The following is a 25,008-nucleotide window of genomic DNA, read 5'->3' as shown; positions in this document are numbered from 1 at the left end:
ATAAAGTGCGCCTGCGTACGTAAATTATTGTATTATGAAATGAAATAAACTAGTTTTTGCATGAAAATAACAATACATCTGAACCATGTATTTTTTGTGGCTTAAAATTTATTTTGTTGCTGGTTTTTTGTAGGTCTTCACCTTGTCTTTTTGTGTGCATGTGTGTGTACGTGTTTTTGGTGTATAATTATAATATTTATAAAAATTGCTCTTAATTTATTAGAATGTGTAGGCGTGTGTGCGTAAGAGTGTGTGAGAGTGTGTGTGTTGGTCTTTGTAGAAGGTAAATTAAAAGCCTCGCAATATTACAGTTTCTGATCATAGAAACAGCTTGGGTGAATGCAGTCAGTGCTACCCAAACTGTTAGGACATGTCACCCTCAAACTGTGACAGTGATGCCACCACTTGCAGACTTATCGAAGCGTTTTGTCGATAAGTGCAAGCGAAACTCTAACAAATGGCGCTAAAATTAATAAGAGAATAAATTCAAATTAAATCGACGAATTGTGCTAAGTATCACAGCCGGGTCTAAGACGTTTGGTTTCGGTGCACGGTGGGGTTAATTTAAAGTGAGAGCGTGTTTGTGTGCGTGTTTTTGTGTGTGTGTGTGTGAGGAAGCATATATATATATATATATATACATATGTGAATCTCAGGTGCTCTAAATGATTGTTGTATCCGTCTCGCTGCCTGCATCACCATTGCGGGCGACGGGAGTTACACTTTTCATGGACGTGGGCACTTCGTGCGCCACATCTAAGCTTGACGCTGTTGTATTCGCCTCGGCCACAGCAGCAGCCGCAGCCAGTTGAAACTGATTGGGTAGAAATAGATACGGATTGGCGGAAAGCGAGGCTGGGCCAGAGCCAGAGCCAGAGCCTGAGCCGGAGCTGGCGCCTGATACCTCGCCTGCAGTCATATCGCTGCTGGTTGCTGTAGCCGTCGGTGCGTTGGCGGAGATTGATTGAGCTGCCAGCTTGGTGACGCGTTTGCGTCGGGCTTCGTTTTCGCAGGGTGACGGCGCGCCCGGATGACGATAGCTGACATGCTTGCGCAATGCATCCTTGCTACGCGACACGTGTGAGCAGACATTGCACGCATAGCTGAAAGAGATTTAGAGTAAGTCTTCAGATATTTGGAATCACAGTTGCCTTGTGGCCTGCTCACCGCACGTTCTGATGGGTCTCGAGATGCACACGCAGATTGTATTGATTGCTCAGCTGCTTGTGGCAGATGAAGCACGTGGCATAGAGCTTAGAGTTGGATGGCGGCTTGTTAGGCGTCACCATTTTCTCAGCGCTCAGGGACAACAAATTCGGCTCCGACTTGGCGCTGATCAGTTGACCAGCTGCCGCAGCGGCCGCCGCTTCTCGTTGACAAGCTGCGTATTGCTCGATGTGTTGCTGTAGTTTGACATGATCCTCGGGCGTTATGTAGGGCGGACTTGCCAGATGCGACTGTGCTGCTTGCTGTGCCGTTGTGGGCGTGGCAGCGGCACTATAGCCGGGCAGCTTGGCGCCGCTGTACAGATGGCTGGCGGGATTCAAGGGATTGTTGTAGCTGGGCGATGTCTTGACCACAGGCAGCTGCGGCGAGAAGTGCGACATGGTCTGAGGAGCAAGTGTTACAGGTGAAGTGGCCACGATCGAGTTCGGAGCACCGCATTCCATGGGCGATTTACTGCTGGAGCTAGTTCTTAAATTTTCCACGATTTTGTCTATGCGCTTGATGTCTTTTTGTGAGTGGCTTATGCTGCCCGCTGTGCCGCTGCCCGTCTTCATACGCTTGGCTCCGTAACATTCCTCCTCCTCCAGGTTGCTTTGATAGAGCTGACACTGCTGCTGATATTTGGCCAGCAACTCTGTGGTTTTGTTCAACGCCGTTTGGGAGAAGTTCAAAGGTTGCGGCAAGAGATTCGGATAGAATTGCAACGACTTCAAGAAGAAATTCTCCAATGGCGATCCCAGCTTATTGGCGAGCAACGGTGCTTGCAGACTGGGATTGGACATGGCCAGGTTGGGCGTACTTGTGGGCGTAGGCGTGGGTGTGGCTGTGGGCGTGGGCGTGGGCGATGGTGTTCGAGTGGTATCGAATGCCGGTAGCTTATCTACGCCGGTCGACTCCATACAGGCAGTCGGCGTACTTTTTGCTGTCTTAGGTAGCTTTAAAGAAATGAAAAATAAGCTTAGATCAACAATCCTTATATATATATATAAGCTTACATTATTATTGTGTACATCGGCCAGTCCCTTAATGCCCAACGTTTCAGCCAGATTGAGCAGCATGGGTATCTGCTCCTCGTATACATTGACCTCGCCCGAGTACATGAATGTAAGCAGCGCGACGATGGCACCAAAGCTGGCGCCTGGTATTATGATGACCGGATGATTGTTGGCCTCCAGAGCCCGAAAGATTTCCATAAAGAAGCTGCTGCAGGCGCTGAGTACCACGCGATGTGCACGCAGCAGACGACCCTCTGCCGAAATGGTAACATCCGTCAATTGGGATTGGTCCAGCAGCACCGGCAGAGTGCTTAGCAAACTGGTCTGGAATGGAGATGCAGTGGAATCGAGATATGTTGTAAATGTAAATTGTAGCTGCCGTTGTAGTTGAGGGCAATTGGGTCAGCTAATCTTATAAATAGTATAGAGTAGAGTAGATTTGGCCAGCTGCCTGGCTGGCTGGCTGGCTGGCTGGCTGGCTAAAATTGTGATTCGATGCCCTAGGCTAGGGGCCCGGAAAACATTTGGAGCAGATGCACCAGGCGACACTTAATGGCAGCTGAGCATTAATTGCAACTGCGCCGCGTTCGAAATTAGATTTAGTTGCTAGTAAAAATTCTTTGGATTTTGGCAATTGCAATGAGCATTTCATTTATTTGACAATTTTTTTTGTTTTTCTTCTTTTGGCTTTTGGCTATTTTGGACAGCTTTGTGGTCGGCTGGTCGGCTGCCTGTGCTCCCTCCAATAGCGAACTGTGAGCAGCGGAATTGTCAGTATATGAAATGCGGAAAACTATGTGTGAATAAGAATACATCTAAATACATATAAACATACAGATATACACCATATATCTATCTATATACCCTATATATAGATGGGTGACATTTCTCTGGTCGCCTCTACTGAACGGTGTCCAGTCAATTTTATGAGCGAGGCCAAGCCTTTGGCTAATACGCCGTATAAACTAGTCTAATGCTGACCATGTCTATTAAAAACATTCATTTATATTCATTTAAAATCTGCGCCAAGCACATTGGAGCCAATAAATCATAGCATGAGATAAGTAGTTCGGAATTAATGGCACCTGAATCCAACGCTTGCTTTATGTATGCAGCAAGCTGATTTCTGATTGGAAATTCAAAGTGAAAATCACTTTTTGGATTTCATAATTAATAATATATATAGATATATCATATAAAAAAAGGAACATTATTCTAAAAGGCTCTCTTTCAATGATAACAAAGTGTTATATGAAAATAGTGGGTGCAACATTATAATTTTTTGTTATTTACATTTGAGTATAACTTTCTATCGCTATATAGACCAACAAAGTGTTTCGGTAATATATATAATATAGTACAGTATTCTAAGTATAACAACAATAACGTGTATATAGCACACTCTACAAATAGGATAACAAAATATAACAATTTAACAGTGTGCTTTATAGTGTAACAACTCGTTCTATATTGTTAAAGCATTAAACATGCTTTGTTGTTATATAGAAATAGTGCGTGTATAACACTATGGAAATAGATTTAACACTATGAGTATATAATGTGTATAACATTATAGTATAAATATGTGTATAACACTATGGAAATAGTGTGTATAACACTATTGAAACAGAGTTTGCATAACACTATGAATATATTGTGTTCATAACATTATAGTATTAATGTGTGTGTGGAAATAGTGTGTGTATAACACTATGATTATACTCTATATTTACACACATTAATTCTATAATGTTATACACCCAATATATTCACAGTGTTATACAAACACATAACACATAGTGTTATACACATAACATATAACACATATAAAGAGTCTAATCATAGTGTTATACACACACTATTTCCACACACCCATTAATACTATAATGTTATACACACTATATATTCATTGTGTTATATAAACACTTTGTGTATAACACTATGGAAATAGTGTGTGTATAACACTATGAAAATACTATATATAAAAACACTATATGTTTTATAAACACTTTGTTGTGTTATCTATCTCATTCTTATCTTTTTCGAATCGGAATTCCAGCCGCCATCAATTTGAATCACATCACTTTACTCTTGTGCCAACAAAAGTCCAGTCTTTTATATTCAATTTACTACAATTATTATGCTTATACTGTAATTTTTAAGAACTGCTAAGACTCAATAAGAAAAACTAATAATTGAAGTTCCAAGGAAAGCATGCTAATATCAAATGATTTTAGACAAATAAATAGACTTCGATTGAGTTACCTGGTGATTATGCCATCGTAGGCAGAATTGCTGTTGATTGTCGCTATGTTGTTGCTGCTGTTCCAGTTGATGCTGCTGCAGCTGTTGTTGCTGCTGTTGGCGCTGCTGTTGTTGCTGCTGTTGCTGTTGCCTTGTATTTGTTGTGTTTACATGTTCCATAATTCATGAAGATTGTGCCTCTGTGTTCCTCACATAAATGGCTCTGCAAGATAGGTTAAGAGTCCTTTAAGTATTACTGCATTTTTGCCGCCGTAGAAACGCGCGCGTTTTTCAATTTTTTCGATTTTCTTTTCATAATTTGTTTGTTTGTCTTGCGTTTCTGTTTGCTGTCGTTTTATTTGTTTATATTTGTCGAACATTTTGTCGCACACTTTTTCGTTGAGATCCACGAAGCGCTCTTTATAGAGCGTTGATCTTTATGCCGATTGCCGCTGCTCGCGACGCACACGCGGCGTATACGTATTGTGTCGTAGCATTTGGCATATTACTCATACGCCACGGTATGCTTAGCCGTTTCATGATATGAATAGCTGTGATGTAGTTGAGCCTGTGTGCGTTTCAAATGTGACATGGCTGTGGCTAAGAGAATGGCGTTTATGCGCGCAGACAACTAAAGACAGCAAGTTTAAGGTGATATAAATATTGAATCGATTCATGGAAATCGGATTCGCTTGAGTTCTTTAAAGGGCATTTAAAGTGTATTTGGTATAGATTTGTCATAATGAGATAGTATTTCTCCGAATTTTCACTTAAAAATCTAACTGCCTGCTACGTTGTAGATATGCCAATAGAATGCATTCCAAGGTAGGATCTCGTTTTCTTTTCTATATGCCTAGGTTATTTTGTGAATTTAGCCAGAGAGCCAGTTGACAAAGCTAAATTACAATAAAAGATGTCAAGAAGAAGAGCTAACAACAACAACAATAGCATCACATACACACATACACAGATGATGTTTCAGTGTGCAGGGGCTTAGCGTGTGCTTTGGCTGGCAATTAAATGAAATTTATTTAAATAAAATTAATTTGCCTAACTTGTTGTTGTTGTTGTTCTGATTTTAATACCCTGTTCCTATTTAGATTGAGTAACTAAAGAGTGTAACACACACAAGGAGAAACTATTATAAATATATAATAGCATCAGCCAGCACTTTCTGTATAGCAATCGATATATATCGGTTTTACCAGCAGACTCTTTTCATATCTTTAAAATAAAATTCTGACATTATGGCTTAACTTTTTCATAGTAACATCTTATTTTCTATTAATTCAGTCATTGCACTGACTCAGGGGTATTCTTAATATTGTAAGTACATTCTGCACAAATCGATAAATATCGATATACTCAGCAAGTGCGTTATCTCTCGCAATTACTGTCTACAGGGTATCCGCTCGTTTGGCAGTCTGACTTGTTTTTGGCTGGTCTCTGATCTCTTATGTGATTCGTTCTGGCCTGGCTATATATCTATCTCTGTCTAGATCTGTGGGTTTCTGGGCTGTGCTATAAATCTGCCAATTTCCATTGTTTAGCCATTGCGATTATACTAGATGCCATGAAAGTCTACTTAGCGCTGGCTGCTTGTGTTGATTGTTGGTGATGGTGGTGGTGTTGGTGGTGTTGGTAAGTGGGTGTTGGATGGGTAACCCACTACTTTTGTCCGAGGGCTATTTTTGTGTGTGCATCGCACATGCATAGCATACAAACTGTGTGAGAATCGCAAACTGCAACTCATTGGAGGCCCCGAAAGTGACAACTACGACATCTTTGCTAGCTGCTTGGTGCCCAGCATGCTATTTGTTGTTGTTGTTGTTGTTGTTGTTGCTGCTGCTGTTGTTGTCGACAGACGGAATTTTCTTCATTCCATTATGTGCACAGCGAGTGAAAATCGCATCTAAGCATTTTTCTATTGAGCGACGAAGGCAGAAGAATACCAGAGCCAGGGTAACCGTAAAACAAGGGGAAAAGCGGACAAGGGGCTTGGGGCGGGGAGGGGCAGAAGGACGCCCTGGCCTGGGGTATGGCCTTTTTGGCGCTCGTTCACACAGAAAGTGTCTTTTCCGTAACTCTTTGGCATTTTTTTTATTTTGCTCAGTTTTTACTTGATATATTCCGAAATTAGTTTCAGTTGCCTTATGTATGTATTTTTAAATAGCCGCCACAAGAACTGTGCTAAACGCTCTCGCCAGCCTGTCTATTTTGATTTGTTGTCCAAGTGCTGTCTTTGTCAAGTGATTTCGTGATTTCATCATCACCCTTCGCCCTGCCCTCCCTTCCATTCCGCTGGGCTACGCGTTGATGCGTAATATTTTACACATAATCGCTCATACGCCGAGTTGCCATTCCATAAAAACACCAAAAGGATTTTTTTAAATTTTATTATTTATTTTTAATTTACTGCATGGTTTTAACTTTCATTTGTTCCATGACAAAAGCGACGCGCATAAATTTCTGTCTACGAATTTTTGTTTTTGAATATTTTCTAAGATTTTTATGTTATTTTTTTATTGGATTTTCTTTTTGTGGTCGAGTCAGTCCAGTTTTTCGACTTTCGTTTTTTTTTCGCGACTGCCCCGGCTAAATTATTTATAGGCCTAGGTCTAATTGAACTTAAGAGGTTTTTCGACTGGAATTCAAAATGTCAACAACTCAAACGCGAACTTTTAATTTTATGTTTTCCTGTTGTCAACTTAGTTTATTAAACATAAATTTTTCCTTTGAATTTTTTCACTTGTCGGCATGTTCGCTTGTGTTTCTCCATTTAATAGAACACTCGTGTTGGGATATTAGCGATAAAACCGATTTTTATATTGTGTTTAATGCTTTCGGCAAGTTTTTATGTTTTCAAAGCAGATTTTGTAGTTTGATTTTCCTTTCTTCTAGTATATACAGAGTGCTGAGATAACTTTTTGTTTAACTAAATTTGTATATTTTTTATTGCAAATATATATATTTTTTTATTTTCGCACATGTTCTTGCGACACTTTTCATATACTCTTTCTTTTATTAGATAATAATTTATATTTTGCCTATGAATATATAAATTAAACATTTTCGACTAAGGCCCGTATTTTTAAATTTTTTCTTCTATTTATTATTTATTTTATTATTATTTGTATAATTTATTAGTTTACTATTTCGCTCATATATGTCAAAGTGTTTCTAATTTATGCGTTTCCTCTGTCACAAATGAAAGTATTATTAATTTTCCAAGACAGTTGTAGCGACTAAACGGCATCTCTCATTGGATTTGATTTAATAAACAACTGAGTAAGATTTATACAATTTTGTATAAGTTTTATTAAATTTGCTTTTATATTTTATATATTAAATACTTTAAAAAACATTCAATATTATAAAAATATGTCGACTGTCTATGTGTCTCTACACTCTTACTTCGTCTTATGCATTTTATTTTTTAGCTTTAAATATTTCTCGCAATTAAATTGGATAAAGTTAGCTCTTCTTAATTAAAATATTTAATTATTTTATTTTATAATTTCTCTGTCATTTCTATACGCATTTCTGAAAGTGTATTCAGCATTCGGCCCTTCGCAGTTAACTATTCATTCTTGTTATTTACGTATATTTTGATTTGCGTGCCACGCGCTTGATAAACTTTTTTATTTTTACTTTTTATATATATGATTTTATTATTTATATTTATTTCTTATTTTAATATTTTTGTTGATATTTCACTAGAATTATTTTATATTCAAATATTTTTTTTTAAATTTGTTTGTTCACTAAATTTTATATTATTAAATAATTTAATGTACGTTAATTAATTTTTATTTTTATTTCATATCCTTGCATATTTCTGAATGCTCTTTGTTTTCGCAGTTTTCGATTCACTTTTCGTCGCGTATATTTTCTAATTTTATTTTTTTTAGCTTTTAGCTTTTGGCTAAAGCGCGCACCTTTGTTAACCGTTTGCTGCTCGCATCTGAAATGAAAATATCCGAAAATGTTTCAATTCTTTCGGTTTAGTTGGAGATTTTCTATTTTTCGAATGTCCATCTCTTGACAATTTTTGCTGTGTGCCATTCGATGTTGTTGTTGCTGTTGCTGCTGCTGTTGTTGTTGTCGCCGTTGCCATTTGTTTTGTTGATTTGATTTCTCGCTCGCCGTCGTTTTCGCAGTGCTTGTGGCTGTCTTTGCGTTTGCTCCTCTAACGATCTCAATCTCATCAACAGCATCGTTGTCGGTTCCATGTTCTAATTAATGAGCACGCAGCTAGCAGCTAGCAGGCAGCAGGCAGCAGCTAGAAGCCAGCAAAGAGAAATTGTTGCAGTTTTGTACTCACAAATTTGTTGTTTAATTAATTGGCTGCAACAAAATTTAGTTAATCAAAACATTTGTTAATTCATAATACACATTAATGAGCATCAAGTTGTAGTCCATCTGCTACCCGAGACACAATTGACATGCCCACCAAAACACACACACACACACACACATACACTCACACATACAACTACAAATGCGAAATTCTCGCAATTCGTGTGCATTATTAATTTGCAATAAAAATGTGGAAGCAGCCGCCAAGAAAAAAAAAAACAAAAATTAGAAAAAAAAAACTGTTACAAAAATAAATTTTGGTACCTGCTGTTGAGATTTGAATTATGTTGACAACGGCTGACAAATACAAATGGAAGCGCATTGGAGACGCTGCTGGGCCAAATCCCCTTCACAGACGCTGGCTGCACTTATTCAATTCATTAGAATGCCAGAAATACTTATTTATTATTGTCATCTCGTACAGTTGCCTTGTAAATCTGGGTTAGCTCAATACTATTCTTAAGTCTACGGATCTATATTCTATAAGCTGTAGCATTGCGCCTCGGACAGGGGCTTGCACTGCTGATGCGCATAATCCCAGCCGTAATTGTAGGGACAACGCACTATGGTCAAGTAGCCAGCGATGCAGCTATAATAGTATTCGCAGCGCTCTGGATGCGGATGGTAGCCATCTCCACTGGTGTCACAATGCGGTCTGCTGTCTCCTGGCTTCGTCTGCTCTGTATCTGTATCTGTTTCTGTAGGCACAGCCGTTGGTGCATCAGTATTGCTATTCATCATCTCCTCTAAAGCTGCTACAGTTGTTGTCTTCATTGCATCCAAGCAAATGCCGGTATCGTCAAAGGCGCACTCCTGCGCATTGGCATCGAAGTATGTTTGATCTGGGCAGCTGTCCCTGAAGGAGTTTTCGCCATTGCAGTAAATGTAGCTTGTGCAATCGTCGATGGCCATAATAAAAGTATCCACCTCCACACTGGCGCATTGTTGAAACACTTCCGCAGTGCAAAGACGTAGTCCTCCACTCAGCAAGAACAGGCAGAGCACCTCACAGATCTTTTGCAGTTGGCACATCTTGATGTTAGCTTGAGCTGCTTGTTGCTGATTTTGGTTTGCTATAAAGTTGAGAGTTCTTTTGCCTTTTTATATCTATTCTCAAGGTCATGAATCACATATCAATATTGTTATCAAGAAAACGTGTGCAGTTGTTGTGCCAAAACTTATCTATTTAACATGAGTTTCTTGTAGGGGAAGAGTGTGTCAAGGTTGCAGCAAAAATGCCTAATAACACAATACTTAGATATAACTCTAAATAAATTATATAATAATTCAGAAGATCTTTAAATTATTTGTTTTTTACATATGATATTTTGTAAATTTTGAACAATAGAACATTGAATACATTGTACATTGAAATTAGCTTTAAGAGCTTTATTAATAAACTAATTAAATGAAAACAAAGTTGTTTGCATTTTAAACCTGTAGCATCGGCCGCTTCTCCTTGCCTTGCAGATTGTCATTGGTAAACGAATAACCAGTTCCGCCCTGCAATAACCAAAAGACATAAATTATAGAAAAATTTTTCTTTGTTGCAATTATATATAAATGTACATATATATATTTAAAACTATATTTTATATAATTTAAATGAAACCGAAGTATTCGTCATCCATGTAAGCTTTGTAACTTTCACAACCGCAGGGAAGTTAACTTAGCTCTTCAAATGAGCAAGACTCAAAAAACTAAAGTTAGAGAATGCATGTAACATTTGATGTTCCCAGCATACATAGATAGAGTACATCGGTATATACCATTGTCAGGTGCAATAATAATAAAAATAACCAAATTATAGGTCCGCTACTCTTTACGGCTTTCGATGCTTTGGCTTAAGACAATATATCAGTGTAGAGCACATTTAAAGAAACAAGCTCTATTAAAGTCCCAATTCCTTTACTTACACGTTGCAGTGGAATGATGTCTTTGTCCTTGAGCTTGCGATCGGTAAGTGGATGTATCATGTCCTTGCGTATAAGCTTTTCAACGCATTCCATGGTAACCACATCGCCTCTGCAAACATACATAAACAGCTTATTTTAACACGACAATTTTACCTTTTTTTTAACTTACGTAGGTCGTAGCACGGCACAGGGAACTGCATTGCTGAGGACATCGTGTGTAATGGGGCACATGTAGCGTGCCTCCTTGGCGATAAGCGATCGTTTGTTGTCCCCATCCTTGAGTAACGTAAACTTTACATCGATAAGATCCTTGACTCTAAGCGGCTGCTGTGAGACGGGACAGTAAATCGTGGAATCTGGCGCCTTAGCTTTGGCTACACCAGCATTGGGGCACTCGGAGGGTAGCCAAAAGCTTGGCAGCTTCGTTTCATGTCCATTGGCCATGTTGGAAATGGAGCTGCTTGAGCCAGCAATGGCTGATGACGATGTGCTGGGCGCATCATCCAGCTTTGTGGGTTTGGACAGTGTTGCGCTTGGCTTGTGTGCAGGAGTTGTGGTTGGTTTCCCGGCATTAACGAATTTCTCCATGCGAGCCAGTTGTTTTTGATTTGCTTCCTGTGTCAATTCATTTTCTTCGATGCGACGCAGGCGCTCGTATTCTTTTAACTTGCGACTGTATTCGTTCTTCTTGGTAAGAATGTACTGCAGAATGGCCTCCTTGTCGAAGAGGTAACCATCTTTGGTTACCACAGGATTCCTGCAAGGCTGCAGAGTCAGCGAGCAACAATCGAAGGATTTGATTGAATCTTTGCCAAGACGCTTGGCATTTGTTCCATATCCAGATTCGGCAGCATCGCGTTTCTTCTCGTTGTAAGTGTAAACGGCACCGGCAGTGCAATTACGTGCGTGACGAGTCATATTCCACAATAATTACGAACTTCTAAGTAAATTAACAAATGAAAAACTACTACAAATGTTATTTACAAATTCGATCGAAAAATGTGGTAACATTGAACTATCGATACCTGCACAATGTACCCACACGCGAAAGGTAGAAATGCTCAGCGCATTAATATCGATATATCGATAAATAGTGGCATCAGTTAAATATAAATCAGCAGTTCAAATTGATTTTTTTGTAATTAATTCGTTATTTATTTACTTGTATTATATTGCACTTTGACATTATTTATTTACGTTGCATATGAGTAGTTGTTACTTAAATGACTACTGACTAATAATACTGTTGTAGCTGTTTGATGTGTATTTAGTTGAATATTTCACATTTTCACATATTACTATATTATATGGCAACTATTTTCTATATATTCTGGTTTATCTATTTCGCTTTGCTTTGTCTCTAATGGATTATCTCGTATGATTTTCTTTTGAGCATATCACAGAACACAAATGATACATAGTTAGTAGAGAGACTGGAGATTTTTGGGGTTCGTGTGTGAGTGTGTTTTGGATTAGAAAGTTCAAAGTGTAAAAATATTAATTGGAGCTTAAAAATATACTTTACTTTGTATTTATATATGTATATATATATGTTTGTGTATATATGTGTTATATATATATATATGTATATCTATTTGCAAATGTCATTTTTGCCGTGTATATGTATATATAAATTTCTTGTTGATATCATTAGAAAAATATTGAGCAAAAGTATTTGGTATGTTGGATTGGGTTTATAGTTGGCTTTTAACTGAAATTGACGCTCAATTCCTAAATGAAAACCAAAGCGCTATCCCAACAAGCCCAAACTAAACGAGTATCTTATCATAGGACGGCGGCGGTGACTCATCCAGTGGCACCTGTTTACCCAGTGCCGTCGGCGTCTGTTCCGGCAACAATATTGCTATATGATATGGCGGTGGCCCAGCGGCTGCTGCTGCCGCCGTTTCCGCACTCACCTCCACCTGTCGCTCATCCAAATACCTGACATCATTCAGCTCCAGCATACAGCTAGTGGCATTGCCGCCACGGCTGTGACATACGGCGCGTGCATCGCTGCGGCTGCTGCCGCCGCTGCTGGTGCTGGGTAACAAGCCCTTGGGTATGCGGCACAGCGACACCATGCAGGCGGCCAAAAAGAAAGTAGCCGAGAATGCGCAAAATATGAGCACCTCCAGGCCAGTGCCCTGGTGATCAAAGTAGAACTTTGCCCCAGCCACAAAAACTGAGGCCAGCACCAGCGAGGCGCACATGCCGCACTTCAGATGACTGGGCAACAGCTGCGAATCGGCATGTTGCAACAGTGCGTGATGCTGTTGCTGCAGTTGGTTGCTTTGTGTCCCGGCCTGTGTTTGTGTGGGCGGTATGGGCGTGGCTGTGGCAGACACCGAGGCTGTTGTAGTTGCTGTTGCTGCTGCGGTGACCGTTGCATGGCGCATATTGCTGCTGGAGTTGTGACGTCGAGGTGTTGCATATCGACTGTTGGTGTTGTTGCAGCTGTTGCTGTTGCTGTTGCTGCTACTGTGGTGATGATGGTAGGCGCTATAGGCATCGTCACTGAAATAAAATATTTAATAATTAAGTAAATAAATTACAACTTTTGCATCAACGAAAATTACTTACGCGTAGACGCCTGCATGTTGCTGATGCTGTTGCTGGTGTTGCTGCAGCTGCTGTTGTTGTTGTTGTTGTTGCTCGTATTGTCTCACTGGCACAGCCATGTTGCCAAATTGAGGATGATGATAACTGTAGCTATAGTGATGCTGCTGATGCTGCTGGTGATGTTGCTGTTGCAGCTGCAGATGCTGCTGCTGCAACTGTTGCTGATGATGCTGCGGTCTTGGCTGATAGCGCGTGCTGTGCTGATGGTAATGTGAGCCATGCGCCACCAACGGAACAATCGTCCCGCTGCCTGTTAGCACCGCTGCCGATGTGGCGGTGCCATTCGGATTGTTGTTGTTGCTGGCGGTAGTTGTTGGCATGGCAACATTGCTGTTGTTATTGTTGCTGCTGTGATGCAGCAATGGTTGATGTTGCTGCTGACTGCTCGCATGTGCATTATTATTGCTGCTCGCACAATGCGACGACTGACGACTGGTGCCAGCGCCTGACTGGCAGTCGCCCCCATAAGGCGCTGGCCCGCGATGCACCGAGGCCAGCGTTTGATTATGGCTGCCACTACTGCCGCTGCTACCAGCCATATTGTTGGCACTGTTGCTACTGGATTTGTTGCGCCTTGGCGGATGGCCGTAACTGAGGCCGCCGCCCGCATGCGACAATGAAGCCGCAACACGTGAGCGCCCAAAGCCGCATTGCTGCGAACGTTTATCAATCCAGAAATGCATCTCCCTACGAGCACTTGACGACTACTGTAAGTAGAAACTTATGTTAACAGATAGACGCGAAACTTATTTGAAGTTAATGCTGAGAGTTTGGGACGCTCGCCTCTTAAGCCCAGACAAAGCGCATGACTCATTTGGCTTTGTGTCGAGACACAAGCGCCAACTGAGCTCGCCTAGACGGAAGAAGGAATTTCTCTTACACACAGACACGCGCACACACACACACACATCCTCATACACACATAAATATATATATATATATGTAGCTAAACAGGAAACGTGCCCATTGCTTTTTATTATGCTGCACTCCAAGTCTGTCTGCTGTTTCCTCTTTGTGCGAGATTTCAAGTTCAACTACCCCACAAAAAAGGCAGCAGCAGCCCCAAACGGCTTCCCCATCACAAGAACTGCATAGGTAAGCGCTAAACAAAGGTTGCTGCCTGATCAAATAACCCCCAAATGGTAATAGCAACAATAACAACAAGAATACAGCGACTTTTGGGAGTCCTTTCACTTCCCGTGTTATTGACAGCAGCAGAGCTGGCAAACTCAAAAAACTTAACACAAAAGCTTAGCGCGCCAAAAGTGAGCTAAGAATGGGACAGGGGCTACAGAGGGCAGCCACACAAGGTGTTAGAGAGACACAGACAGAGGCATAGATAGAGAAGACGCAGGGAGCAGCACAGTGGACGTGGCTCAAGTGTAAGATAATTTTATGCGCAATCAAAAATGACAAGTTATAAATAAGTTAATTGAATATTTATATCACAAGATTATAAATATTTGAATAGTTTCTCAAATTGGCTATCTTTCTGGTATAGCTTCAACTGTTTCCGTGGTGTAGCGGTTATCACATCTGCCTAACACGCAGAAGGCCCCCGGTTCGATCCCGGGCGGAAACAGATTAAAATATCTTTTTACTAAATTTATTTTACTTTTAAAATGTTTAACTATACAAAATTGTTAAAAAAGCGTCGATTATATTATTGCCGTTATAGCTTTAATATTGAAAAATAACTTTTTCTCATTACTAAATATATTTATATAATTAAAAACAAGTCCAAATCAATATACTACTGTATGAATATATAGATTATTGGTATTAAAGTCAAGTTAATCAAATTGTATAAATTAGGAATGGGCACAAATAAGATAAGGGCCCACGTGTTTTATATTGCTCTTTATGAGCTTATAATAAATAAGCTAAAATAATAATGTTATCTTACTATATAAAGGATATATTAATTGGTGAATTTGACATTTTATTTATATTGAAGCTTGTCCAACCATGCCTCAAGGCAGACATAGGCAATAACTTCTTTTAGTTTTGCAGTTGAGTTAATCAATTGCAATTTATATTTTAAAATGATAAGAGAGAGAACACGCGAAAATTGTCCCACCGTACGCTTTGTGTATAGACAATGTTTACATTCGCTTTGCCGCTTAACTTGCTTAGCTGTTCATTGAACTGTTCCCACAGGTCCCATTGGCCATGGTATTGGTCTGGTTTGTGGTTGTTGAGGTCTTGGCCAATCAACAATGACAACAAAAAAACATATAAAATGACAAATTCCAAACATCTATATATTTATATATATATAAATATATATTCACATGCAGTTATATATGACGAATGATAAAATGAATGTCATTTAAAGCTTGGCATTAAAAATTATTCGTATTTAATTTTTTGTCTGCTGTGGTAATCCAATTCGGAGTCCGACTCCTACTCCGACTCCGACACCGAATCGCGTCCAAGCGGTTTGCTGTCAAAGTTCAAAGTTCAATGCTTTGCTTTGTCAACGACTTCTTGGGCGAGAAAAGTTACACAACGCACTCAGAGCTGAATGCACTGGCGAATAAATAAATACTCGAGCAATGCTCAAAAGTAATAAAATAAACATACTCGTATTTAAAAGAGACATTTTGGACAACCGTTTGATAGGTTCATTTCAGCCAATTGCTCACTTTGGCCCTCCCACGGCCCATACCCCTTGTTATCCGAATAGAGATGGTCTGTCTTTGAGCTGTCTCTCTCTCACTGCCTCTCCCTCGCACTTCACCTTTCTGATCCAAGGTTCAACGTATTGTGTACACTTGATTTGTGATTCCCTGACCTCAGCTCCTTCCATAGTTTTTTGTTTAATTTTCCAGTTTCTAGAATTTCATTTCGCTGCTGCGTTCACCTTAAGTGATTTCGAAATTATTGAAACAATAGCTGAACAGATACAATTTCAATGTGAATGGAGTCATATTCATTATATTTCAACTACTTTAAAGACAACTAACTATTGGCATTCCCGCTGAAAGCTTCTTTTGTTTAGACGAACTATTAAGAATTGACCCCCGCAAAAAGGGTTCAAATTGCAGTTCACACTTCCTTTGACTCTTTGTCTTTTTGCCATGATTAGCGCTCAACAAAGCAAACTTTTAGATTGTATCTAACACACAATATTGTGACCTTCAAGGGGGAAATTCAATCAGCTCATGATCACAAATACTGACGTCTTTTGTTTAAACTAATACATTTTTCAACACAATTATACACAATTATTCTCTATGAATGGGCAGCACGTATGCGTGCATATGTATAAGAATTTACGTGCGGGCAGATATCTATATATATTTATAAATATATATATAAAGTGTTCATTCAACGTGCCCATAAGTCTATTATCAGCTTTTTGGCAGCTCCTCGCTGTGTTTAAACGCAATAAAAAACAATAAAAAAATTGGCAAATCATTTGGTCGCATTCCAAAATGCCTTTAAAATAGCCACAAATAAAATGTGATTTGGTTAATTAAAATAGTTTTTGGAAATGTGTTTGCCTTAAATAAACTATTATGCAGCCAAGTTTTCAACTGTTTCCGTGGTGTAGCGGTTATCACATCTGCCTAACACGCAGAAGGCCCCCGGTTCGATCCCGGGCGGAAACAGATTGAAACTTTTTACAAAATTTAAGTTTTAATCTTTAAAAATAATATAAGACTAAATTATTTCAAATGTGTTTTTTTTTAATAGCTTATCTGATTTACACCCATTAAATTCCAAAAAACTAGTTCGAAAACAAGCTTTGAACTACATGTACATATGCATACATACAAATCTGCTTTTTGTCCAAATTATTTATTCAACTTCCAGTGTTTCAGCTTTAATTGAGCTACTTTTGCAGGTAGGCATATTAACACACATTCATATGCATATACAACGTTATCTTTTACTTTTGTTAAATGTGTTTGCTTTATTTTTATTTTTGTTGCTTTCCTTTCCCTTTCTGGTTTAGTTTGAACTTGTTTGCTGTGCCTAAATGCACGCACATGTTGCCAACCATAAAAGCTATTTTTGGCTCAGACGCTTCCAGCTGTTTCCGTGGTGTAGCGGTTATCACATCTGCCTAACACGCAGAAGGCCCCCGGTTCGATCCCGGGCGGAAACAGGTAATAACTTTTTTCCACAAATTTCACATTTTAAAATATTTTATATTAAAAATAAATACAAGAGTATAATAATATATATTACTTTGGATCTAATTATTTTATCTATTTCCTATTTATTTGTGAAAAATAAAAATATCTTACAAAAACATTTCCATTTCTATAGAAATTCGTTCTTTGTAAAGAACAAAATTGCAATTTTACGCTGGTAAGCAAATTCTTAAAAACTCGACAAGCAAGTCTTTGTCTAGACAATAGTGGATCCTGTGTGCTTTCTATAAAGGAAAACAGTGTTCCGTGTCACTGACGCTTTAACAGATGTGAGAAGCTATGCGAAATATGGCAAACAAAAGGGAGGGATTGAAAACAGGAAACTACGCGACCCGCACATAAGGATAACGAGTCCCTGCAGCCAGGCCCAACCATTCACTCTCACTCTTTGTAAACTGGACGTTTTTTAACCTTGTTTATTTGATGGTTTGTTTTTGCAGTTAACCTTTACGAGCGTCTTTTTTGTATCATTTTTGTTTTCTGCTTGGCGGGAAGTGAATGTGTAAAGACTAAATACGTAAAATGAAACTGAAACTGAAAATGAAAATGAAAAGACATTAAATCAGTTTGAGTTAAAGCTATCTGGATAATTCCCTCGACTGTCTGTCTGTCTGTGAAAACGAGAGGCGCTTGTCTATGCTGCTGTCCACTGATGGCACACGCTGCGTATGAGCAATATGAACAGTTTCAATGCATTGCGAATGCGTTGGTGTGTGTTCGTGTATGTGTGTGTGGGTGTGTGTGTGTGCGTATGTGTGGGTGTGCATTTGATTTTCAAGTGCATGCCAATTTGGCTGGCTTTTGTTAACACTCTTTTACCTGTATTTATTTATCTTTCTATTATGTTTTAACAACTATGAGTTTTCTTTTGCATTTCTTGCTATATTTGCACACTTGAAGCACATTGATTGTTATTATTGTTATTGTTGATGTTGTTGTTGTTGTTGCACAAAAAAGTCCTTGAACGCTCAACTGACCTGGCACAGCGATACACACAACAAAATAACTGACAAAAAACGTATCCTTCTGCCAGCCTTGAATGAAACACGCGAACGTGTTCAGACGCCAATTCTCAAATAGTCAAATGCAGCGAAACATTGATTGAAATTTCACATATCGAATGCAAAGTTCGTTAAATTATTATTCTTACTATGTTTATACTAATAAAAATCACTGCGCGCTTCTCTAAATTCGCATTTTGCCAATTTGCTGCCTCCTGCGCAAGGACCCGCAGCCAACTGACAACGCCAACTGAATTTCTGAATGCAGCTAGCGAAATATTTTCACTTTTCATGAGTTCAGATTCAAGATTATTTCTTCATAGAGCGTGTTCGTGTGTGTATGTGTGAGTGTGTGTGTGTGTGTGTGTATTGGTTGCTTTGCAAAGCAAATTCAGAGACTGCCAACATTTGGTTTTTGCTTTCGGTATTGGTTACGATGCGTGTATGTATATATGTGTGTGCATGTATGCGTGCGAGTGGGTGGCGACTGCATAAATGGGGTCTCAATCTGCTCTCAAAAGACGCGGTAGCTGCACGAGACATGCGCAATGAGCGAGCTTCCACTGAAAATGGTTTGAATCTGGCATAGAAAAGCTTTAAAATGGTTTGAGTCTAGGATAGAAAAGCTTTTAAGGGAATATGAAAAAAATAGAGGTATGCCTAATAGAAAATAGTTTGAATAATAGATCTTTAGAGATATAACATGTATTGCATCATAGGCATATGTGAAACGTATATTTGATCTAATTGTCATTCTATTTAGATCTGAATATATTTGGGATCACGACATTCGTGTATCTTGGAGTCGTACAACAAACCGGGCGTGCAATCCAAGGTGATGCCCTGCCCCTCCACGCAATAGTAGTATGAGTCTTGTCTCGAATTGTGAGGATAGAAGTGAACGCCAGTGTCTGGGCAGATGATATCAGCTCGTCGAGGAGGTGAGCGGGAATAGGGCTGAATGTTGCGCTGCTGCACCGTTTCCTGTCAAGTCATAAACAGAATTGAAGTTGACTTGATTATATTTGAGTTTAGTAACTAGAGTTATACTCACTGTGCATTCGACTTTGCTCGCATAATCACAGCAATTGCACTTGGGATTAAACACTAGTCCATTGGCACACTCTTGAGGCCAGGGCATGCCATTAGAGCAGATAAAATATTTGCTACATTGTGCCTTGCTGGGCAGATAGAGGATGTTTGAGAGCGACTTTTCTTGAGGACAATCGTTTTCCACACAGTCCACATATTCAGGGAAATCGCAGCGATCCGTCTGCGCATTGTATTGCAATCCATCATAGCATTCCCTTAAGACCGGAATTCCGTAATAGCAGAGCACGTATTTGCTGCAAGTGCGATCGTAGCAAAAGCTGGTCAGCTTGTAGTCTTCACATTCGGGCAGGCACTTGAGATCCTCATCGTCGGCATAGGTGCAGGCCTGGTATTTGTAATCAAAAGCGAGTTTACAGTTTGGGTCATTCTCACCGCAAAGCTCTTTAAAGGCATCGCCTTCATAGCAGCTGCTGTAACTGGCGATTTTGCCACCTGAAAGAAGTCCGCAACAAGTTAGAATCCTCTTCACTGCGCGTTAAGCTCCTACTCACCCTTGCAGGAGATATAGTGGGAGCAGTTGCCTATGTAGGGCAGCAAGGAATTGTCTGCCATATTGGCGCACAGATTTATGTCGTTCATAACTAATGAGTGGAGGGGTCCATTAGGATCGATGTCATTGTCTTCAGGATCGGGTGCTACGATTTCTTCCGACTGCTGCATAGGCTTCAGGTAGAATCTTGCCCGCGCGCATTGCAGCAAGCCAAAAATCGCCAATCCAAAAATAAATTTCACTGTTAATAAGCAAAAGAAAACGATAAAGAAAAAGTTTTTAAGGAAGAGGATATCGACGCACTCTTAGACTCTTAGGAAGAGCTGCAAAATACAACTGTAATAAGTTCCTACCTAGCTTTCCATTTATAGGTGGGGAGCAAACTTTTTTTGATATCGTTTACTCTTTCTATTTAGGTGTCGATTTAATGAGTTCTTAGAAATCGACGTTATCACATTTAGGCACGCGCGTCTAGCTCCCAAAGGAAAACTACATTTTTAATTTGCCAATTGATACAGAAATTTCATTTGTCGACTTTTGCCTAATATACTGCTTTCGAAAACGCTTGATTATCTCTTAGGCAAACAACTTTTCTAATTTGGGTTGGCAAACTTTGTCATTATATATTATATATTATATGGTATAGATTCTACAAAGATAATGCAAGGATCTAATTTAAAAGGTGCAAGAAGTAATTCAACTCAATATTTGTTTTTTTTTTTTCATTGGAAACTTGGTTAAAGAAGGAAAAATAAGGAATAAATATATATATTTTAAGAAGTTAATCTGAAGAAATTAATTCAGAAAGTCGATAAAAATAAAGATAAAAGTAGATAAAGTGACTAATGATATAATACCAAAGGTATACAATAAATATTTGAAATCAACATTTACGATGGTATTTGCCATTCAAGACAGCTCAAGATAGGCATATGAAAAATTGAAAGGATATTCAGCATAAAACCTTATTCCTCCTCATTAGTAATGCTGAAATAGCTGAATATTTATGAGATGCAGTTCTGCTGTACAAAGTCGCCAGATCAAATTAAATTGTCTTGAAAAACAATAGTTTTTTCCTTTTTTCGATTCGATTTCGATCTATGCATGTAAATCATGTAATCATTGTCAAGCCAGGGACTAGATTGCCTAGAAATATATATAAGTACTTATACAGTCCTTGTGCTCGATCGACCAATTTTGATAGTGATCAAGAAAAAGCTCTTTAATCCCATATTTTAAGCCATAAATTATTATAATTTATATAATCCAGCACTACATTTTCGGCACTACATGAGATTACACGGTGTAAATTTATTTTACATATGCTCTTCACAAGCGCTGTTGATAAGGCACTTCTGTTACCAACATTTTAACTGCGGATATGAGACTGATAATTTAAGAGTTTCCTTTTAATTTTTTATTGCGTGTCGTTCCGATATGGGGTCTTTATCTATCCAATTTGAATGCTTGCTCCGAGTCTGTTGCCAAAAATTACCAATTCAAAACATGTTTCGCCTCTAATAAGTTTTGCTTTCGCCGAAGAGCAACAAAATAATCGTATGTATCTCGAGCTGATTGGCAAAAGAAGAAAACAATTAAAACCAGAAACCCAACTAAAATGGTTGCCTATAAAATGAAGCTTCCCTCGAGCTTGGGGCCACAGTTGCGATTGGAAACGGAAAGAAACAATCTGACAACAGTGAGTACAGTCGGCTACAACTAAGTTCTGAACTTAGTGATACAATTTTTAATACATTTTCAATATACAGTGAACAGATCTACCAAATTCCTGACGTTGATCTCATTGGCCGCGCTGCTTGGCAATGGACTGGCTGATGTGAACATTTGCTCCAATGTGGTCGACAATCTGTTTCTGCCAGCTCTCAATGACTGCAGCTCCTACTATCTGTGTGTTGGTATGTTTTGTTAATTTAATGTGCATACATATATTGCAAAGCAATGTAATTTATCTAATATTATTATTATAAGTTGTCAACTGACAACTGTGCTGTGAGGTGGATATTCCAACACACCATGGTCTGCATTTGTACATTAGCAAAAATACACTTTGGTGGATTTCAATCTCCACTTCCACTGCACATTCATAGGGTCATCTCGCTCTAACTCACATAAATCGTGAACTGCAATAAAAATGGTGAAATTCGTTACTTACGCACATCCAGTCATACATATGCAAATTTATATACATCAAGCATTGCCTTCAAACGCCTAAAATTTATGCCAGAACAGCTTAGTTAATTGTACTTACTACATAAAAACGTATTTAACACCTTCGATAGCCGGCAAAGCTGTGCCTCGGACATGCAGCAGTGGCTATTTCTTCGATGCACGCGATCAGCAATGTGTGGACGTCTCTGAGGTGCGCTGCCTGCCCACATGCCCAGCCCAGGGACTGAGCTCCTTCTGCTACGATCGCACCTGCACCAAGTACGTTCTCTGCTTTGCCGGAGAGCCAGTGTTGCGTGAATGCGCCGATGGCCTGCAATACAATGCGGAAACCGATCGTTGCGATTTCCCTCAGTATGTGGACTGTGCGGATAATCTGTGCGTGCGTCAGAACAATGTGGACGACATTGTTTACATTGCTAGCAAATCTCGGTGTGACAAATACTATGTTTGCGTGGATGGTCTGCCAGTCAATCAGACCTGCGCCAATGGTCTCCAATTCAATCCCGCATGCAACTGCTGTGACTTTCCCTCTCGTGCCAATTGTACTGTAGGTCCTCTACTCATCAAATATGCATTTTTATCGCTCAACAGATTTCAATTTCCTTTAGGTGGAGTCTCTACAGCGCGACATTCAGCCATTCTCTAGGGTCCCACCTCGTTCCGGGGGTATCTTATGCCCCGACCAGGGTATTCACTTCATTGCCCACAAAACCCGCAAGGATGCCTACTACTACTGTAACCATGGTAATTCCGTCACTCTGGACTGCACACCGGGCCTGGTCTTTGATGCCAAGCTACAGGAATGTCGCGAGCCACAATTCGTGAAGGCCTAGAGGATGTCAGCAAAATAAATTTTAAAGTTCAACCAATTTGTTTGCATTTTGTTTATAGACGCTCATTGCAAGTGCCTAGACGCGACTCTCATCAGCTAATTATAGCTACTCGGAAAACACTGATCTCTTCTGCAAAGCAGGCGACGAAGAAACCAAACAACGAATAGGCTAGACACTCAAATGAGGGCAATCTCTCGAGTGGATTTCTTTAGTAAAGGCAAACTTTCATATATGATATATGATGTTAGGAATTCTCTCATTTTATTGCTGGTTCGCACAGCATTATCTGAAGCTGGAAGCTTGTAGTTTGGGAGCCATCACTAGTCGGGAAAATCATTTCCTCAGCTACATATCCAATAGAGGGACATGAGAAAATAATTACATACATCTTCCACAGTGTTGCTGATCCAATGTTGGATCATTGTCAGAGGAGATCTAGATCTGTGGGGAATCAGTAAATTTTTGGAACTGTACGGTATTCCTACAAGTGTTTTATCGATAAGGATTTATTTATTTTATTCAAAACAAATCTTTTCGGTTTTAATGAGCTTTTGGTTTAGAGATATTCAGGATATTTTCGGGTTCGCGACATTCTTGAACATCTGCATCATACCACAAGCCGGGCGTACAATCCAAGGTAACGCCATGGCCCTCAATGCAATAATAGTAGGCATCACGCCTCGACTTATGGGCGTAGAAGTGAGCTCCATGGCGTGGACAGACGATATCAGCGCTTCGCAGTGGCATCCGGGCAAAGGGTTCAATGTTGCGTTTCAACGATGTAACCTAAATACATTAATGGCATAAGGAACTTTAGAGAATGTTTTGACTCTTGGAACTCACTTGACACTGCGACTTATTGGGATAATCACAGCAATTGCAATCGGTACTGAAATACAATCCTTCTGCACAGGTGTAATTCATGGCAACACCTTTTGCACATAGGAAATATTTGGAGCACGAAGCCTTGCTGGGCAAGAACAGGAGTTCCGTAGACTCACTCAATCGCATGCACTCGTTGTCCACACAGTCCACATATTGAGGGAAATCGCAGCGATCCGTATCGGCATTGTACTGCAATCCGTCCTGGCATTCCCTCAGAACTGGAATGCCGTAATAGCAGAGCACGTATTTGGTGCAGGTGCGATCATAGCCAAAGCTCGTTAGATTAAAGGATTCACATTTGGGCATACAGTTTGCTTTATTCGGATAGCCGCAACTTTGATTGCGAGCATTGAACTCGTAGTTGTTATTGCACTGCTTCTCTATAGCCTCGCCATCTGGCAGGAACGTATAATTTTAAAAAAATGAATAAGTTTGTTAAGAGCTCCACTTACCCCAGCAGAGATAATACTTTTTACAGTCTCCTACATGCGGCAGAAAAATTCTATTGGCAACATTTTTGCAAAGACTGATGTTGCCCGTATATAGACTACTTCCATCCAATATTGTTTCAGTGTCATCGTCTTCAGGGTCGGGCGCCACGAATTGCTGAGCCTCGATCAATGCATATTGACAAAACAATAAAAATCCAAGAGATATCACGACTTTCACTTGACAAAAAGAAAATATTAAATTTAGTAGAGCACGTAAGGCCACAGGACTTACTTCTATTTCGTAGCATTTACTGAGCCAACTGTTGCCGTTATTCGACACCAATCCACCTTATATGCTAGATATCTTTGAGTTTTGTCGATCTATTTCCATAACAGATACCTCACGCTTATCAATATTGAGCGACCTCACACTTATACTGAAAAGAACATTTTAATTTGAAAGATAGCAGTTCGCCATGCAGTGATGACTAAGCTAAAGGCATTTTTCAAAAATATAGTGCATACTAGATACCTAT

General features: G+C 39.5%; 5 protein-coding genes and 3 non-coding genes across 8 annotated transcripts; 3 read left to right on the top strand and 5 right to left on the bottom strand.

Moving 5' to 3' along the window:
- Positions 1–132: 132 nt before the first annotated feature.
- Positions 133–8,476, bottom strand: LOC111599836 (B-cell CLL/lymphoma 6 member B protein). The gene is made up of 5 exons (XM_023315629.2): positions 8,405–8,476; positions 4,488–4,689; positions 2,223–2,546; positions 1,168–2,162; positions 133–1,103 (listed from the first exon to the last, which is right to left on the bottom strand). The coding sequence occupies exons 2-5, from the start codon at positions 4,644–4,646 to the stop codon at positions 662–664; spliced, it is 1,920 nt and encodes a 639-aa protein (XP_023171397.2). The 5' UTR covers positions 4,647–4,689; positions 8,405–8,476; the 3' UTR covers positions 133–661.
- A 742-nt stretch (positions 8,477–9,218) lies between these two features.
- On the bottom strand, positions 9,219–10,231 carry LOC111599798. The gene has a single exon (XM_023315576.2). The coding sequence runs from the start codon at positions 9,855–9,857 to the stop codon at positions 9,306–9,308; it is 552 nt and encodes a 183-aa protein (XP_023171344.2). The 5' UTR covers positions 9,858–10,231; the 3' UTR covers positions 9,219–9,305.
- On the bottom strand, positions 10,231–11,718 carry LOC111599797 (nitric oxide synthase-interacting protein homolog). The gene is made up of 3 exons (XM_023315575.2): positions 10,911–11,718; positions 10,742–10,850; positions 10,231–10,328 (listed from the first exon to the last, which is right to left on the bottom strand). Exons 1-3 carry the CDS (start codon positions 11,657–11,659, stop codon positions 10,257–10,259), a joined length of 930 nt encoding a protein of 309 aa, XP_023171343.1. The 5' UTR covers positions 11,660–11,718; the 3' UTR covers positions 10,231–10,256.
- Positions 11,719–12,359: 641 nt separating this feature from the next.
- On the bottom strand, positions 12,360–18,693 carry LOC111599819 (alpha-protein kinase 1). Its single transcript, XM_023315607.2, has 3 exons — positions 18,349–18,693; positions 13,325–14,070; positions 12,360–13,258 (listed from the first exon to the last, which is right to left on the bottom strand). The coding sequence occupies exons 2-3, from the start codon at positions 14,044–14,046 to the stop codon at positions 12,511–12,513; spliced, it is 1,470 nt and encodes a 489-aa protein (XP_023171375.2). The 5' UTR covers positions 14,047–14,070; positions 18,349–18,693; the 3' UTR covers positions 12,360–12,510.
- On the top strand, positions 14,873–14,945 carry Trnav-aac. The gene has a single exon. It is a non-coding gene; the product is annotated as a tRNA-Val (tRNA).
- On the top strand, positions 16,908–16,980 carry Trnav-aac. The gene has a single exon. It is a non-coding gene; the product is annotated as a tRNA-Val (tRNA).
- Positions 17,408–17,480, top strand: Trnav-aac. Its single transcript has one exon. It is a non-coding gene; the product is annotated as a tRNA-Val (tRNA).
- Positions 18,694–19,289: 596 nt separating the features above from the next.
- LOC111599791 lies at positions 19,290–24,882 on the bottom strand. Its single transcript, XM_030225935.1, has 8 exons — positions 24,765–24,882; positions 24,494–24,709; positions 24,000–24,436; positions 23,708–23,942; positions 22,403–22,633; positions 20,135–20,374; positions 19,585–20,075; positions 19,290–19,514 (listed from the first exon to the last, which is right to left on the bottom strand). Exons 1-8 carry the CDS (start codon positions 24,778–24,780, stop codon positions 19,290–19,292), a joined length of 2,091 nt encoding a protein of 696 aa, XP_030081795.1. The 5' UTR covers positions 24,781–24,882.
- Positions 24,883–25,008: the final 126 nt, after the last annotated feature.

This window comes from Drosophila hydei, unplaced genomic scaffold (assembly GCF_003285905.1).
Source record: "Drosophila hydei strain 15085-1641.00,03,60 unplaced genomic scaffold, DhydRS2 tig00000001-arrow-pilon, whole genome shotgun sequence".
In the NCBI taxonomy this organism is placed as follows: domain Eukaryota; kingdom Metazoa; phylum Arthropoda; class Insecta; order Diptera; family Drosophilidae; genus Drosophila; species Drosophila hydei.
Note: the sequence above shows the minus strand (reverse complement) of the source record. Positions and strands in the feature narration are given on the sequence as shown.

What these genes read in the sequence shown, in the direction of transcription:
- LOC111599836 (XM_023315629.2), bottom strand. Translation starts at nt 4,646, where the DNA reads ATGGAACATGTAAACACAACAAATACAAGGCAACAGCAACAGCAGCAA. An exon ending in CCGATGTACACAATAATAAT is followed by an intron (nt 2,163 to 2,222) that starts GTAAGCTTATAT and finishes ATTTCTTTAAAG; the next exon opens with CTACCTAAGACAGCAAAAAG. An exon ending in GAGACCCATCAGAACGTGCG is followed by an intron (nt 1,104 to 1,167) that starts GTGAGCAGGCCA and finishes AATCTCTTTCAG; the next exon opens with CTATGCGTGCAATGTCTGCT.
- LOC111599798 (XM_023315576.2), bottom strand. Translation starts at nt 9,857, where the DNA reads ATGTGCCAACTGCAAAAGATCTGTGAGGTGCTCTGCCTGTTCTTGCTG.
- LOC111599797 (XM_023315575.2), bottom strand. Translation starts at nt 11,659, where the DNA reads ATGACTCGTCACGCACGTAATTGCACTGCCGGTGCCGTTTACACTTAC. An exon ending in TGTGCCGTGCTACGACCTAC is followed by an intron (nt 10,851 to 10,910) that starts GTAAGTTAAAAA and finishes GTATGTTTGCAG; the next exon opens with AGGCGATGTGGTTACCATGG. An exon ending in ACATCATTCCACTGCAACGT is followed by an intron (nt 10,329 to 10,741) that starts GTAAGTAAAGGA and finishes TGGTTATTGCAG; the next exon opens with GGCGGAACTGGTTATTCGTT.
- LOC111599819 (XM_023315607.2), bottom strand. Translation starts at nt 14,046, where the DNA reads ATGCATTTCTGGATTGATAAACGTTCGCAGCAATGCGGCTTTGGGCGC. An exon ending in CAACATGCAGGCGTCTACGC is followed by an intron (nt 13,259 to 13,324) that starts GTAAGTAATTTT and finishes ATTTTATTTCAG; the next exon opens with TGACGATGCCTATAGCGCCT.
- LOC111599791 (XM_030225935.1), bottom strand. An exon ending in GTTAAATACGTTTTTATGTA is followed by an intron (nt 20,375 to 22,402) that starts GTAAGTACAATT and finishes GCTTATTAACAG; the next exon opens with TGAAATTTATTTTTGGATTG. An exon ending in CCACTATATCTCCTGCAAGG is followed by an intron (nt 20,076 to 20,134) that starts GTGAGTAGGAGC and finishes GACTTCTTTCAG; the next exon opens with GTGGCAAAATCGCCAGTTAC.